General features: G+C 48.1%; 1 protein-coding gene across 1 annotated transcript in view; it reads right to left on the reverse strand.

The window, feature by feature from the left end:
• LOC111161091 (myosin heavy chain 13) overlaps positions 1 to 12,567 on the reverse strand; it is a 46,779-nt gene extending 34,212 nt beyond the window's left edge. The window contains exons 1-10 of the mRNA XM_022524574.1: positions 12,364 to 12,567; positions 10,434 to 10,577; positions 10,192 to 10,348; positions 8,242 to 8,269; positions 8,043 to 8,154; positions 6,771 to 6,863; positions 4,703 to 4,766; positions 4,510 to 4,608; positions 4,301 to 4,404; positions 2,101 to 2,239 (exon numbers count right to left, since the gene is read on the reverse strand). Coding sequence (XP_022380282.1) covers positions 2,101 to 2,239; positions 4,301 to 4,404; positions 4,510 to 4,608; positions 4,703 to 4,766; positions 6,771 to 6,863; positions 8,043 to 8,154; positions 8,242 to 8,269; positions 10,192 to 10,348; positions 10,434 to 10,577; positions 12,364 to 12,567 — 1,144 coding nt within the window. The remainder of the gene's footprint in view (positions 1 to 2,100; positions 2,240 to 4,300; positions 4,405 to 4,509; positions 4,609 to 4,702; positions 4,767 to 6,770; positions 6,864 to 8,042; positions 8,155 to 8,241; positions 8,270 to 10,191; positions 10,349 to 10,433; positions 10,578 to 12,363) is intronic.
• Positions 12,568 to 13,186: the final 619 nt, after the last annotated feature.

Genomic DNA, 13,186 nt, shown 5'->3' on the forward strand with positions numbered 1-13,186 from the left:
GATCACGACCTGAGCTGAAATCAAGAGTTGGGCGCTTAGCCGACGGAGCCACCCAGGTGCCCCTAAATTTCATTTTTAAGAAGATATAGTTACACAGTAATATTGGAGTCTGCTAATTAAAAAAGAAATGGCATAGGAGTAATGGAGGCATCATTTGGACAGTTCACAATACATGTTAAGCAGCTTCCTAAATTCCTGCAAGATGCCACGCTTACAGCTGAGAGAGAGCTACAGAACTTTGACCCAGTCTTCAGATGTTGGGAGAAGGTCAAAAGCAGTTGATAATTGGCAATTTCATATAGTTCATTGGGAGTGTGGTTGACTTTGGGTCAGATCTGGCTGCCTGCACTGAGCTCATCAAGAAGATAAAGAGAAATATTGTTCGTCTAGGGGTAGTTCCTCTTGGATGGGACCATTACTTTATTGCTGGCTGGGGAATTAAGCCAAAAAAAAAAAAATCCAGGACTGTATTTGTCAAGTATTTAATAAGAGGCCATATGTATGCTTTCCTCTTTGCTCAAACTATCCCTTTTTCCTGCTCTGCCCTCGTAGGTGGATGGGATTCTTCTAGTCACTTACACTTGAAAGCTTGGGTGATTACATCCTTCTTCCTCATCCCTGACCTGCCTGTGGTCAGACAGGCAGGAAATTCTGCTCGCTTCCCCTTCAAAATAGCTGGCATCTCCTACAGGGTCCCACACTTTGGGGAAGCCTGACTGCTCACCGATTAATTCCCATGAACTTTCCCTGCTAAGCGGACAGTTCATGGTTTCTGGTTCCTACCACGTACATTCTAGACCATATGTCCTGGCACTCAAGGCCTTCTCCAACTGATACCAAAATAACTGCTTTTTAATTCCCATCTCTTACACATCCTCTTCTGTAGCCAAAGAGGACCCCACTACTGTTCAGGCCCCTCACATTCCTTCCCCCTCCCCCTTGATCATCATGTGTCCTCTGTTTAGACTGCTTTCTCCCCCACAACACCTTTGAGAATCCTATCCATCCTTCAAAGTCCATGTCGGTGCCTTCTTCCTCCAGGAAGCCTTCCCTGATTACCCCAATCAGAAGGGTCTCTTGCTCTAACAGAGTTTCTCTGCTGCCCCTTACCTTGCACCACCTACACAGGCAGGATTCCAAGATGGCCCTGAGGATTGGCGCCCCCTGGTGTACATTCTTTGCATAATCCCCTCCCCTTGTGTCAGGGGTGGCCCTGGTATATGGATGGGCTATTCATTACTCCTGCGATGAGGTCCCTAGTCAGTCCACTTGGAATTAATAAAAGGAGATTATCCCAGGCAACCATAGCCTAATCAGGTGAGCCTTTATGGGCAGTGATAAAGTCCCATATATTTTCCTGGTTTTTCTCTCAAGGCTATTGTTTCCACTTATCATGGTGGGGGTGGGGGGCTCAAGACACACTGTGACGATATTACAATAGGTAGAATTATTGGAGATGAACCAGTCTTTCCCTTACAGACCTTGTAACAGTGTGAAAGATGATGTGGATGAACTGGGCGCACGGTGGGTGTGTCCTGCTGCCAGGAGCCCCTCCCACTGCCCCCTGCTCTGTTCCCAGGACCAGGCAGAGGGGGATGGGGACACCATCCAGGTGAGAGTCATGGGGTAGGGGGTGGGGAGATCTGTACACCAGTCCTGGGTTCAGGGTCAAGTTCAACGGATGTCAGAGTGGGACTGAAGGCCACGGGAAGAGGAAACCCTTTCACCTGGCCCAGGTGCTTAGGAAAGCATTCTGCTTATGTGCACAGAGAAAAAGGGAAGTTCACAGAACCCTATCCTCTCCTCAATGTCTACCTTAAGGTAACAGGTGAACTGCGATGGTGAGAGGTAGCAAGGTGATTATTCATTGACAAGAATGATGGCTTTTGTTTTTCAAGGATCTGTCACTATAGAATTCCTTGACAGAGGGAGTGGACTTCCCCAGGGCAAGTACAATGAGCTTTGGACACCCCACATCCCGTTTGAGCGACTTCCAATGAGCACTTCTCGGGAGGAACCCAGAGCTCACCTCACAGGGCCCCGGCCACCCATGAACACAGGGACAGTGTCAGACGCTAGTCTCTGCCCAGACGTGGTTACCTTCGGTGCTGTCCGGCTCGGCCTGCTCCTCCCGCTGCTTCTGCTTGAACTTCATGTTCCCGTAATGCATCACGGCTCCCGTGAGCTTGTAGATCCCCACTTTTTCCTCTGAGCTGAAACCCAGGATGTCAATGGCGTTCTAGGAGTTAGAAGAAGGACAGTCATCCCAGGGACTCTGTTGTTCTTGGGAAAGACCTCACCCTTTGTGTACAGCCCGTGAGACAGCATTTGCCCAAAGAGGTGGATGACGGGGCGGTTTGTTAACTTAGGGGTTAAAAGCCATTTCTTTAACATGTTTGTGTGGGAGGGTGGAGATTATGGGAAGAAACCGTGAATACTCTGTTTTTTTCCATCCAACCAGAACTGATTTCAATCCTTTACATAGATTTGGGGCTGTTTTCTGGATGAGGCCACCGGGAACCATCATGCGATACCAGGAGAAGGAATTCTCATGGACCGTGTCTGAGAGATAGTGTCTAACACCTTGAGAGTCTGGCATTATAGCCCAGGAATTCCGGTGATGTTCAGAATTGAGACAATACGGCGCCCCAGCCTATTAGAACTGGAAGAGAAGGCCAGTGAAGAGAACACCATCATTTTTCAAATAAGAAAGGGGCAAACTTCTGCAGGGAACCTGTGCCAGGCGAGGGGTGAGGCACCATCCGCAGGTCATCTCACTATGTCGCTATGAGAACCTCAGAGGTGCGCAGATCTTTCCAAAGTCCAGGTGAGACCTGAAGTTCTAACAGGCTAAGTGACCTGCCCATTTCGCCCAGGTAGCAGGTGATAAAGGTCTGTCTGGAGTAAGCGCTTGGTCACTTCAGAGCCTACAGGCATTTGCTGACTTGATTTTATAGCCACTCGGCCCGTCTTCTACCACAAAGATTTCAACTAGAAAATCCTTCTCTGGGGTACATGTATTGATTATGTAACAGGACTTGCAGCTTAAGCAATGCTCACTGGAGGAGGGATTGACATACAAGGAACGTGTCTCGGGAGGTGGCAGGTCAGCGTCAGCAGGACGGTATCGGACGATGAGGCACTGTTGGGGTGGTGCCCCCTTTTGGAGAAGGGGGGTCCAGCCTGAGAGCTGACCTGGGTGAGGAGACATTCTGAGCCTCCGTGGCCTCCTTGTCTCCATATCCCACCCATCTGGTGCATATATGTGTCTTAGGAAGAGGCTGCTGTAAGTTAAAAGGAAAGACCTTTCACTCCACTTTGAAAGGAACCAGGTGAAGACATTACTTTCTGGGGAGCCTGCTGGGGAAGGCGGACCCTCGGAGGGAGCACTCCCCCTTGTACTCGGCCATAAACCATCACCCAGGAGAAGCTCCTCGGGAGATTAATGGCTCAAAGATGGTGTCTATTAGGTAAAAAAAAAGCAGGTTCTGGGGTGGGCAGATCTGGCTTCAAATGTTCTGTCTTTGACAAACTGTCTTGAAGCAAATTGTGTGTTTTCCTTCTAAGACTCAGCTTCCATCTTTGTAAAATGGGGACATTTTACAAGAGTTTTTTTTTGTTTTTGTTTTTGTTTTTGTTTTTTTTTGGTGGTGGGGGGCTTAAACAAGATAAAGCACTCATCTCAGTTCCCAGGCCATGTAAGTGCTCGGTGCACTTAGTTACTGTTATTATTCTAGTTATCAATGTTGGAAATACTTCCCAGAGCTAATGGTGGGAGGCCCAACAGGTGCGCTGAGGATGTGTGGGAGCTGAGCGTGAGTCTGAGGGGGACAGGTAGCACGGGGCATGGGGCGTCTCCTCCTGCAGACTGGGTTGTTTTTTCCTGCTTTACACTTTGCTGTATTTTAAAAAATTTGTTAAAAGAACGTGCAGATGGTTTTGTAGCCTGAGAAGTTCCAACAAAACCTTTAAAAAACCTTATACATGCAAAACCCAACTCTAAAATGCTACAGAATGGAACTGGAGGCATATTTTGGAGAACTTCCTGTCCCCCCATGGCATCTCCTGGGGTGGAGGAGAGCGGAGAGGGGTCCCATCTGGACTAATTCCTGGACATCTTGAACTCTGAGAGCTCAGGTCTGATTACGGAGCATCCCTGGGTCCCACTTTCTTTCTTTCTTTTTTTTTTTTTTTTTTTTTTTTTGGGTCCCACTTTCTGATGAAACCACCAGGGTGCCTCTCAGTTCACAAATTCAGTAATTTGTGCTGAAAGGAAGAAGGAAGGGAAGAGTGTGCTTACATCAGTCGCTAGAAGCTCTTCACTGTCATCAATGCTGGCCACGGTGACCTCTCCCTGGCTCACGAAGGGGAAGTCGAAGGGATTGGTTGAAATGAGGAGCAAGTCTGCGAAACATGAAGGTCCCCTTAGCGTCTCACGCATGCACGATGCACTCCGTTTTTCCAACATGACTGATGTCGAGGATGAGACCAATACACCCAAGAACTTACCAATGAGTTCCGGCTTCTTGTTCGACAAGATTTGGTAGAAAATGTGGTAGCTTCTCTCGCTGGATAACTGAAATGTCACTCTGGATTTTTCTAAGAGATCTAAGGGTAATAAGAAAGAATGTGGTTTCAGGTTCCTGGGTGGTGTGTCTCTGTGGCCAAATACCGCTGTGCCCAATAGGGCGTTGACACTCACAGGTTTCAATGTCCGCTGATGCCAGCTTTCCTGTGGCTCCAAAATGAATCCGAATGAATTTCCCCTGTCCAATGGCAGGTTGACAGACATCACAGTTATTTTATTTAGATGGTACTGTGGCTGGTTTTTGCCAGGTGCTCCCAGTACAGGTGGGAAGAGTAGGGTCAGGGAGGGAGTGATGATAGAAGTAAGGACCTCCCTCCTCTTTAGCTGTCTGGCCCACAGAATCCCCATGCTGGCTTACCCATGACTCAGATAGTTCTACCCAAAACATCTGGTCCTGTTCCTCCAATTTTGGGAGGAAGATGCCCTCTCCAACTTCTGCTTGGGATCACCTTACTCTAGACAGTACCCTTGGTTTTTATCCTGCTGTCTGGTACCTGGATTCCCAAATGCTTCTGGATACCTTTGATAGGGCTGGTTGGACCATCTTGCCAACTTACTTACCTTCTTTCCTTCCTTCCTCCCTCTTTCCCTCCCTCCCCGTCTCCTTCCTTTTCTTTCTTTCTTTCTTTCTTTTGCTTACTTTCTTCCTTTCTCTCTCCTTCCTTCCTTCCACGTCTGGGTGTTCCTTCTGAGATTTCTTGCTTTGGTTTTCCTTGTTGCTTACATTAGGCAAACCTAGCTCCCAGACTCAGGCCAAGCTCTCTGGCTCCCAAAATACACATTCAGAGTCTGAGTTCTCCCCTTTTGAGGGGAGGCAAGACGTGAAATTTTATGAGCGACTGGTTTCTATCACACCGTGAGCAAATCTGAAGGCAAAAATCTTGCCTTGTTCATCCACCCACAGAGTCTGGACTGTAGTCAACATTCCATTATCTTCTCACTATTTTCCAAATGAAGCTTGGGGAGAGCTGGTGAAGGGTCAGTGAAGTCGTGAGCGAACTGTAAGTGTTGGTCTTCAGTATTGCTAGCTGCTCGGTGGAAAATGATGGAAGTTTTAGCCTGCAAATGTTTGTTTGGTGGGTGGAAGGTGGACAGGCTAACCTGGGTGATTGTGACTTCTGGGTAAGGGCCAAGAGGAGAGACCCAAGTACTCAATAAATGAGAGTGGCAATGGGGGTATCCAAAGATATCTTCTGTTTTAAGCTGGAGCCAGGTTAGCTCAATTCTTAACTTGGTGCAAGTATGTGCACCATATGTCTGTTGGGTAATGCACACCCAGACTGCCTACAAGGAAGACTTTTTAGTTGTGCACTAGGAAGACAGATGTGCAGATGGGCAATGCACAGAGGACCAAGGGAAAGAAAGAAAGGTCAGGGCTCATAGCCCAGTCTCTGATGGCTGCATTCACTTTCTCCTCAGGGACCATTTCATCCTTGAGAAGCAACAACAAAGCATAAGCTCGAGATTATCCAGGTCCTGAGAAGTGTGGAGTCCTGACAGCCTCTTGGAACTACAGGCATAAGCGAGGGCTTTGCGTTGTGGTAGTCGCTCATTCTGTGGTACAGTGAGGTTAGGTAGAGGGCTGGATGTTTGTTTATTTGACCATGGGGGAAGTAAAGGCCTCTTTGGATGAGGGAAACTTAAGCCAAATGTCGAAGGATGGAACATATCCTTCAGTATCTACGATATCAACATATTCCCACGTTTTGAACTCTCCTGCTTTCCCCTTCTCCCAATGCCTTCTCACCTGGAGGAGTTCAAACCTGCTCACTTAATTCAGACTCAGGTTTCTATGGCTGATAAGCCAATGGAGATTGCTCAATGGACTTCAGCATTTTAAAATGCTTCCACTTAGTGAGGCCAAGTGTAGCATAAAGGAATTGCTCTCTACTTGTGGAATTTTAATCACCGTGACTTCTGGATGTTCTGAGGTGATGAGCCCAGTTAGGAATGGACAGATAAATCCCTCCCACTCCCCACCCCACATTGCCAACAATAAGCCAACATATTCTTCAGTATATCTTATTATCCCAGCAGGGCTCAGTTGATCTGCATCACTTAAGGGTAGAATAAGGCTGGCTATATTCTAGTTTATGTGGGATTTTTTTTTTAAATCCAGCATTTGAGGAGAGGATTTGGTTCTTGGGGGGCGGGTGGTAGTTAAAATTGGACTGGGTCTTACAAATCTTGAGGAGTTGTCATTCCTCACAGTCTTAGCGTTTCCAAAGGCCTCAAGTAGGGGGTTGGCCTGGATGATTTGATCTTCCAGAGTTCCCTAATAACAAACAAGAAAAAGCAAAAGGAGGACTTTGGAGTGTCTTCTGAAGGAGCCCATGGTGACTCAAAAGTGTGGATTCTCTAGGCAGGGCCCAGGGAGAGATGCTAAGCAGCCCAGCCTGGTGGCCAGTGTGGATGGGTGAAGGCACCTATGGGCTCGTGCCCACCATCCAAGGAGGCTTCAGAGTCCCATCCCAGAGAGGGTCTCAGCATAGCATTAACGTGACTCTGGCCATCCCAGATTCCAGGTTTCCTCTTGATTTTTCAGACCTCCTTTCCTCTCTGATAATGCTCTATTATAAATCATGGATTTTTAGAATACATACCTCTATTAGAGTACGGATCATGACCCATCTAATATAGACATTTGGATTCAGAAGTATAAATAGAATTGAATAAAGATAGTCACTCAAGGGATTGTACAATAGAAATTGTGGTTCTCAAAACAATTTTTTAAGTCGCAAGAAATATGTCATGAGAATTTTTGCTCAGAAGTTGGCTTACAGGGACGCCTGGGTGGCTGGGTCAGTGAAGCGTCTGCCTTCAGCTGAGGTCATGATCCCAAGGTCCTGGGATTGAGCCCTGTGTGGGCTCCCTGCTCAGCGAGGAAGTCTGCTTCTCCCTCTCCCTCTGCCCCCGACTCACGCTTGCCCTTTCTCTCTCTCTCTAGTGCTCTCTCTCTCTCAAATAAATAAAATCTTAAAAAAAAAGAAGTCTGCTTAGAGAAAGCAGAATTTTTACTCCCAGCCCCACCCCACCTCCCGCCCCTCAATTGCTTATCCTTCTGCCTCCAGAGCTGCTTTCAAATTTCTGTCCCGCTCAGTGGTTCCCAAAGTGAACAGTGGCAACATGATAGAAATACGAAGTAGCAGGACTGTGCATGGGACTTAGGAATTTCAATCAGAAATCAACCCACCCCCCCACCCCTGCGCACCTTGCTCAAAGCATCCCTTCTCCAGGGGAAGCTGCTCACAGTCCCTGGACTGTTGCAGATGGAGCCGGTGCTACCACCTATGTCCACGAGGGGGCACCACCTCCGCCGTGCCCCTCAAGCCCTCGTGGGACAGACCCTGTCCCCAGCATTCTGCTGAGCACTGAGCCCTACATACACTTGGTGCTCATCCCATCTTTACTTGTCCTTACTCCAGCAAAACTCCAGATTCAGGGAGCTCCTCACCTGCATCTTGCCTGGCTGCTGCTCCTTCTTCTTGTCCCCAGTGACCGCAATTGTTGCAAAGTACTGGATGACACGCTTGGTGTTCACGGTCTTGCCCGCCCCGGATTCTCCGCTGTGGAGTTAAAAGCAAGTACGATAGAGTAGTGGAAGGGACGGCTCTGGCTTCCAAGTCATCGTGGTGCAAACTCAGGTTACTCACGTGATGAGAATGGACTGATTATCTCGATCTGGAAAGGCAGAGGGGAGAAAACGAAATAAAGAAACCGCAACACACAGAACAAAAGAATAGGGCAGCATTCGGGGTGAGTGGACTATATGGTGATGCTGTGACTAGCAGTGTAAGGACTTGGGTGTAGCTAATCTTCCTCCAGACAGATTGTGTAGAATTCCGAACGTGGGATGTGTAGCCTGGACCGCATGGCAAGTGAACAGAGAATCCCACAGCGGGAAAGTGATTCTGGTTCATAGATCTTTAACAGCTTGCCAGCAATTTCTCATCTCCTTTTTTAACGTGGAGAGCAAGTCTCAGACTTAGGACTTGCGGGAAGGGGCAGCTTCTAATTAGGTCCTAGGACCTCAGAATACGACCTTATTTGGAAACTGTGTCACTGTAGTTGTTGTTGTGAAGATGAAGTCATATTGGGGGCACCTGGGTGGCTCAGTCTGTTAAGCCTCTGCCTTGGCTCAGGTCATGATCCCGGGGTCCTGGGATCAAGTCCTGCATGGGGCTCCCTGCTTAGTGGGGAGCCTGCTTCTTCTCCTTCCCCCTGCTCGGGCACTCTCTTTTGCTCACTCTCTCTCTCTCTCAAAAATAAATAAATAAAATCTTAAAAAAAAAAAAGATGAATTCATACTGGAGTGGGGGGGGGCAAATCTATAAGATCTGTGTCCTTATCAAAAGGAGAGATTTGGAGACAGGTGCACACAGGGAGAATGCCACCTACAGGTGATTGTGTAAGCGGGGTGACGCTTCTAAAAAAGAACCCCGAAGACGGCCAGCAAACAGCCAAGAAACTGCGAGAGAGGCAGTGAACAGATTATTCTGCCTGTCAGCCCTCGGGAGGAGAGGATGCCACCGACACCCCAACCTCGGACTTTCTGCCTCAGACTTGGAGACAATAGTTTCTGGTGTGTAAGCCACCTGTTTTGTGGTACTCTGTCAGGCCAGCCCTAGGAAACTCCTGCAAATAGTGCTGTCCATCCTCCTTTGAAAACTGATGTAGCTTCAGCCGATTCGAAGACCTATTATTAGGCGGGCAGGAATGGCTAGGCTTGTGTGTGAGAGAGGGAGGACTGAGGTTTGGGCAACTGGAGGTTTAGTGGAGGACTCTAAGTGTCTACAGATCTCACAGGCTTGCTTCTGCTTCTTGAGTCTGCACCAGACCAAGTCAGGTGAAAGGAGGACAGACGAAAGTGACTCAAAACATAGTGACATGGCAGTATTACCATGTGTCTATTTTCTGTGCCATTCTGGGAATTTAGGGACGAGAAAGAGGAGCCCGAGTCTGGGGAAGAAGGCAGTGTGGGAACATTGCTATGCCCAGTGCCCTCTAGTGGCTAGTAATTTAGTCTCTCTTCTTCTAAGGATGCTCATGTCGGGCAGGGGCGGGGGGGGGGGGGGTTGTTCTTTGGGTGTGGGGGCAGAACATCTCCCTGCATTCCGCATTCCCCCGAATAAGCAGGTGCACAGCATGGCTCCATTGGGGAACACTGGCCTATGCACTGTGGCTTTTTTTTTTTAAGATTTTATTTATTTATTTGACACAGACAGAGAGATCACAAGTAGGCAGAGAGGCAGGTAGAGGGGAAGGGGGAAGCAGGCCCCCCGCTGAGCAGAGAGCCTGATGCAGGGCTCGATTCCAGGACCCTGAGATCATGACCTGAGCTGAAGGGAGAGGCTTAACCCACTGAGCCACCCAGGCGCCCCTGCACTGTGGCTTCTAATGGGAGACCAGCATCTCTGGCTTTTCATCATGAAATCATTGGAGTCTCCTAAGGTCACCTTGACCATTGCCCCATTCACATGATCAAGGCCTCTGAAGGGTTTGCATAATTAGCTAAGAACCAGTCCAGTTAAAGGGATTGCATAATTAACTAAAAAAACTGTTGTTGTTGTTTTTTTTAAATATGTATTAAAGAAATCGCTCACCGGTCAGCATGAACTGGTAGGCGTTGTCCGAGATGGAGAAGATGTGGGGCGGGGCCTCCTGGCGCTTCTTGCCTCGGTAGGCGGCCACCACCTCGGGGTTGTAGACCGGCAGCCACTTGTAGGGGTTCACGGTGACGCAGAAGAGGCCCGAGTAGGTCTTAGAAAACCAGAAAATGTGACATGTGGATCTTGTCTTTACCCAGAGGGATAGATGGAATAGGGAGAGGCCCAAGGGTGCTCACATAGATCATCCAGGCTGCATAACGCTCTTTGAGGTTGTACAGCACAGCGGGCTCGTGCAGGTGGGTCATCATGGCCATGTCCTCGATCTTGTCAAATTTGGGAGGGTTCATGGGGAAGACTTGGTCACTGTTGAGAGTGAGTGTCTGGGGATTGAGAGGAAAAGCACACAGTGGAGAGGAAAGCCAACGCTCTCAGCCCCGCTCTACTTGGTGTGGTGGAAGGAGGGAGAGACGGCGGTGTAATCACCCCCCCCACCATGACCATGAATAGCTTCATGGGTAATTTCCATTCCCAGAGATGATCCACAAATAACTGTCCTTGATTAACCCAATTCTGGTCAAGTGTATAGCCAGTTCAGGTCTGATGTCCCAACCCTCCTCCCCCCACCCCCTGGTCAGCATGTCATTGTGTGTGCCAAGAACGAGTTACAAGTGTGCACAGCAACAGAGCCCTTCAGCCCTCAGGGTCCAGGTGGGACTCAGGATGGCCCAGACCAAAGCAGATTGCCTCTCTTTACCCCCATTTGCTTTGAGAGTTTCAACAAGACAAAGTTTGGAAACTTGGGAAGGAATACTCCAATGTATTCTGTGCATTTCCACTTAAATACTTCTGCTCACGTAGGTTCCTTTGTCTGCACTGTCTTCACTGAGGTTATGTTTAGAAACCCTCAAAGTTCAGCTCAAGTCACGTCACTTCCATGACCTGTTGTCTGTCTCCCTGTCTTTTCAAGAGTTCCATAATTCCTCGCATCTCTGCTCTAGTACTTACAACATTTGAACTTGCAGCATGGCCCATGGCTGAACAATATTTCTGAGACTATTACTTAATTTCCCTCCTCTCGGTTCACTCCCTCCTGACTCCCCATTCAAGCATACAACTGGGTCTGCATCCCATTACTCAGGACAGGTAGAAAAATAGGGTAGCAATGAGAAAGAGCCTATAAGGCTTTCTGGCTACAGTTTTCCCAAAGCCCAAGACCTTAGAAAAGCTTTGAGGGTTTTAGTGAAAAGACAAAAGGAGAGGGATTTGTTCGGGACATGCCAAATCCCTTGAGGAAAGGAGATTTTTTGCTCCACTGTCCTCACTAGAGACACCCAAAGTAGCACAGGGAAGATGGAAAAGTCTGTGCATCCTGAAACTTCAAAGACAGGGACTTGTTTCTTAGCAGATCATTCAGAGTCGGGTTGGGGGGTGGTGGTGGCAGTGGTTAGATCCTCAGTGTGGTACTGTATAAGGTCCTGAAAATGAGACACAACCATGGGAGGGGATCCCAAGAAGGACTGAAGAAAATTTATTTCCCTCCCAGTGAAAAGAGGCTGACATTAGAGGTTAAGTTCTGTAAACAAACAAGCAATAAAAGAAATATCCTCTTCGTATGCCTGAGTTTGTGAACTGAGAGTCATACCTTCCAGGCATATCTTGATTCCTACACTAGATGGTAAACTGTGGGAGAGCAGGTGCTGAGATTTGCTTGCATTGCAAAGGGATGGACGCTAGATGTGGTGGGTGTCCAGCAAATGTTGACTTGAACGATGCACGGTGATTCTCGACATTAAGCTAGCCATCACTTTCAGTGCTTGATCTGGAAGTCACTTTGCAGCCTAAGGAGGGATATTTGCAGGGCCCACCCAGCAGCGATCAGCACCAATCTCTCCCTTAAATTGTCCAAACTCTGCTGCCCTCAACTTCCCCTTTCTCCAAAGTAGACATCACAAAAACTGTCAAAGCGCATGTCCTGGAAAATTGAAAAAAGTAGAGTGAAAGTGTTTGGGATATGAGCTTTCACTGGTGACTTTGCTACAGAATAGGTAAGTGTATGTAATGTTCTATCTTCAGATTCCTATGGACCTGCATGCGATTTCTAATATCCCAGTCCAAAGAAAAATGAGGATGCCCAATTGATCGAGGACATCTGAGATCTATACTTACCCTGTCATCCAGGGTCTTGACCGTGACTTTGTCATTCTCCCTGCTCTGGATCATACCTTTCACGTACATTTCCTTATCATCCACGGCAAAGCAGGCTTTCTTAGAATCAAATGGGCGGTTTTGTGCCTCGATTCTCTCCTTCTCTGGCTTCCGCAGGTAGGGAGCTGCTTCTCCAAAAATGGCCATTTCTGCATCAGAGCTCATGACTGCAGGGGGCTCTGGGAAGACCACAGAGATGGCTGAGTCTAGAGCTTGCAAAGATTCCTGAATGGGAAGGGCACCACCCTGTTATTTCCATGCAGACAGGGGGCCCAATCAAAAGTTCCTGGGATTCATTTAGCTCCTGGGGAACCCAGAACCAGGTCTGGGGACTTAGATAGGGCAAGTGGGAGTGAGCTAAAGGAGAGACCGTACTCTCAGAAAAACATTTGAGGGGTTATTTTCACCCCTGATTGCTGATTTGGGGGGCTATCTGTTAGTTCAGTCCCGCACACGGAAGGAAGTCTGAACCAACAAGAATGAGCCTAATAAAGGTGAGCCCAGTGAAGAGGGATTTGGGAAATACTTCCTTAATTACACATCATATTTGAGCCTCATGATCTCAGCGTCATCCCCAAATCTTAAGGGCATCTGAAAAGAGTTATTGGAATGTTGATAATTCCTAGTAGAAATCTCAGATGGCCCAATGTCACTCTCTCTCCAAGTCACCCCCCTTTTCTTGGGCCCTTCTCTGGTTTCCCCTGCTTAGAAGCCAGAAAAATCTGGCTTTAAAGCTCCAGTGCTGAACTCGGTCAAACCACTTAGCTTCTCTGGGCCCCTGTGT

Source organism: Enhydra lutris, unplaced genomic scaffold, assembly GCF_002288905.1.
Source record: "Enhydra lutris kenyoni isolate GAN:26980312 unplaced genomic scaffold, ASM228890v2 scaffoldscaffold82, whole genome shotgun sequence".
NCBI classification, from domain to species: domain Eukaryota; kingdom Metazoa; phylum Chordata; class Mammalia; order Carnivora; family Mustelidae; genus Enhydra; species Enhydra lutris.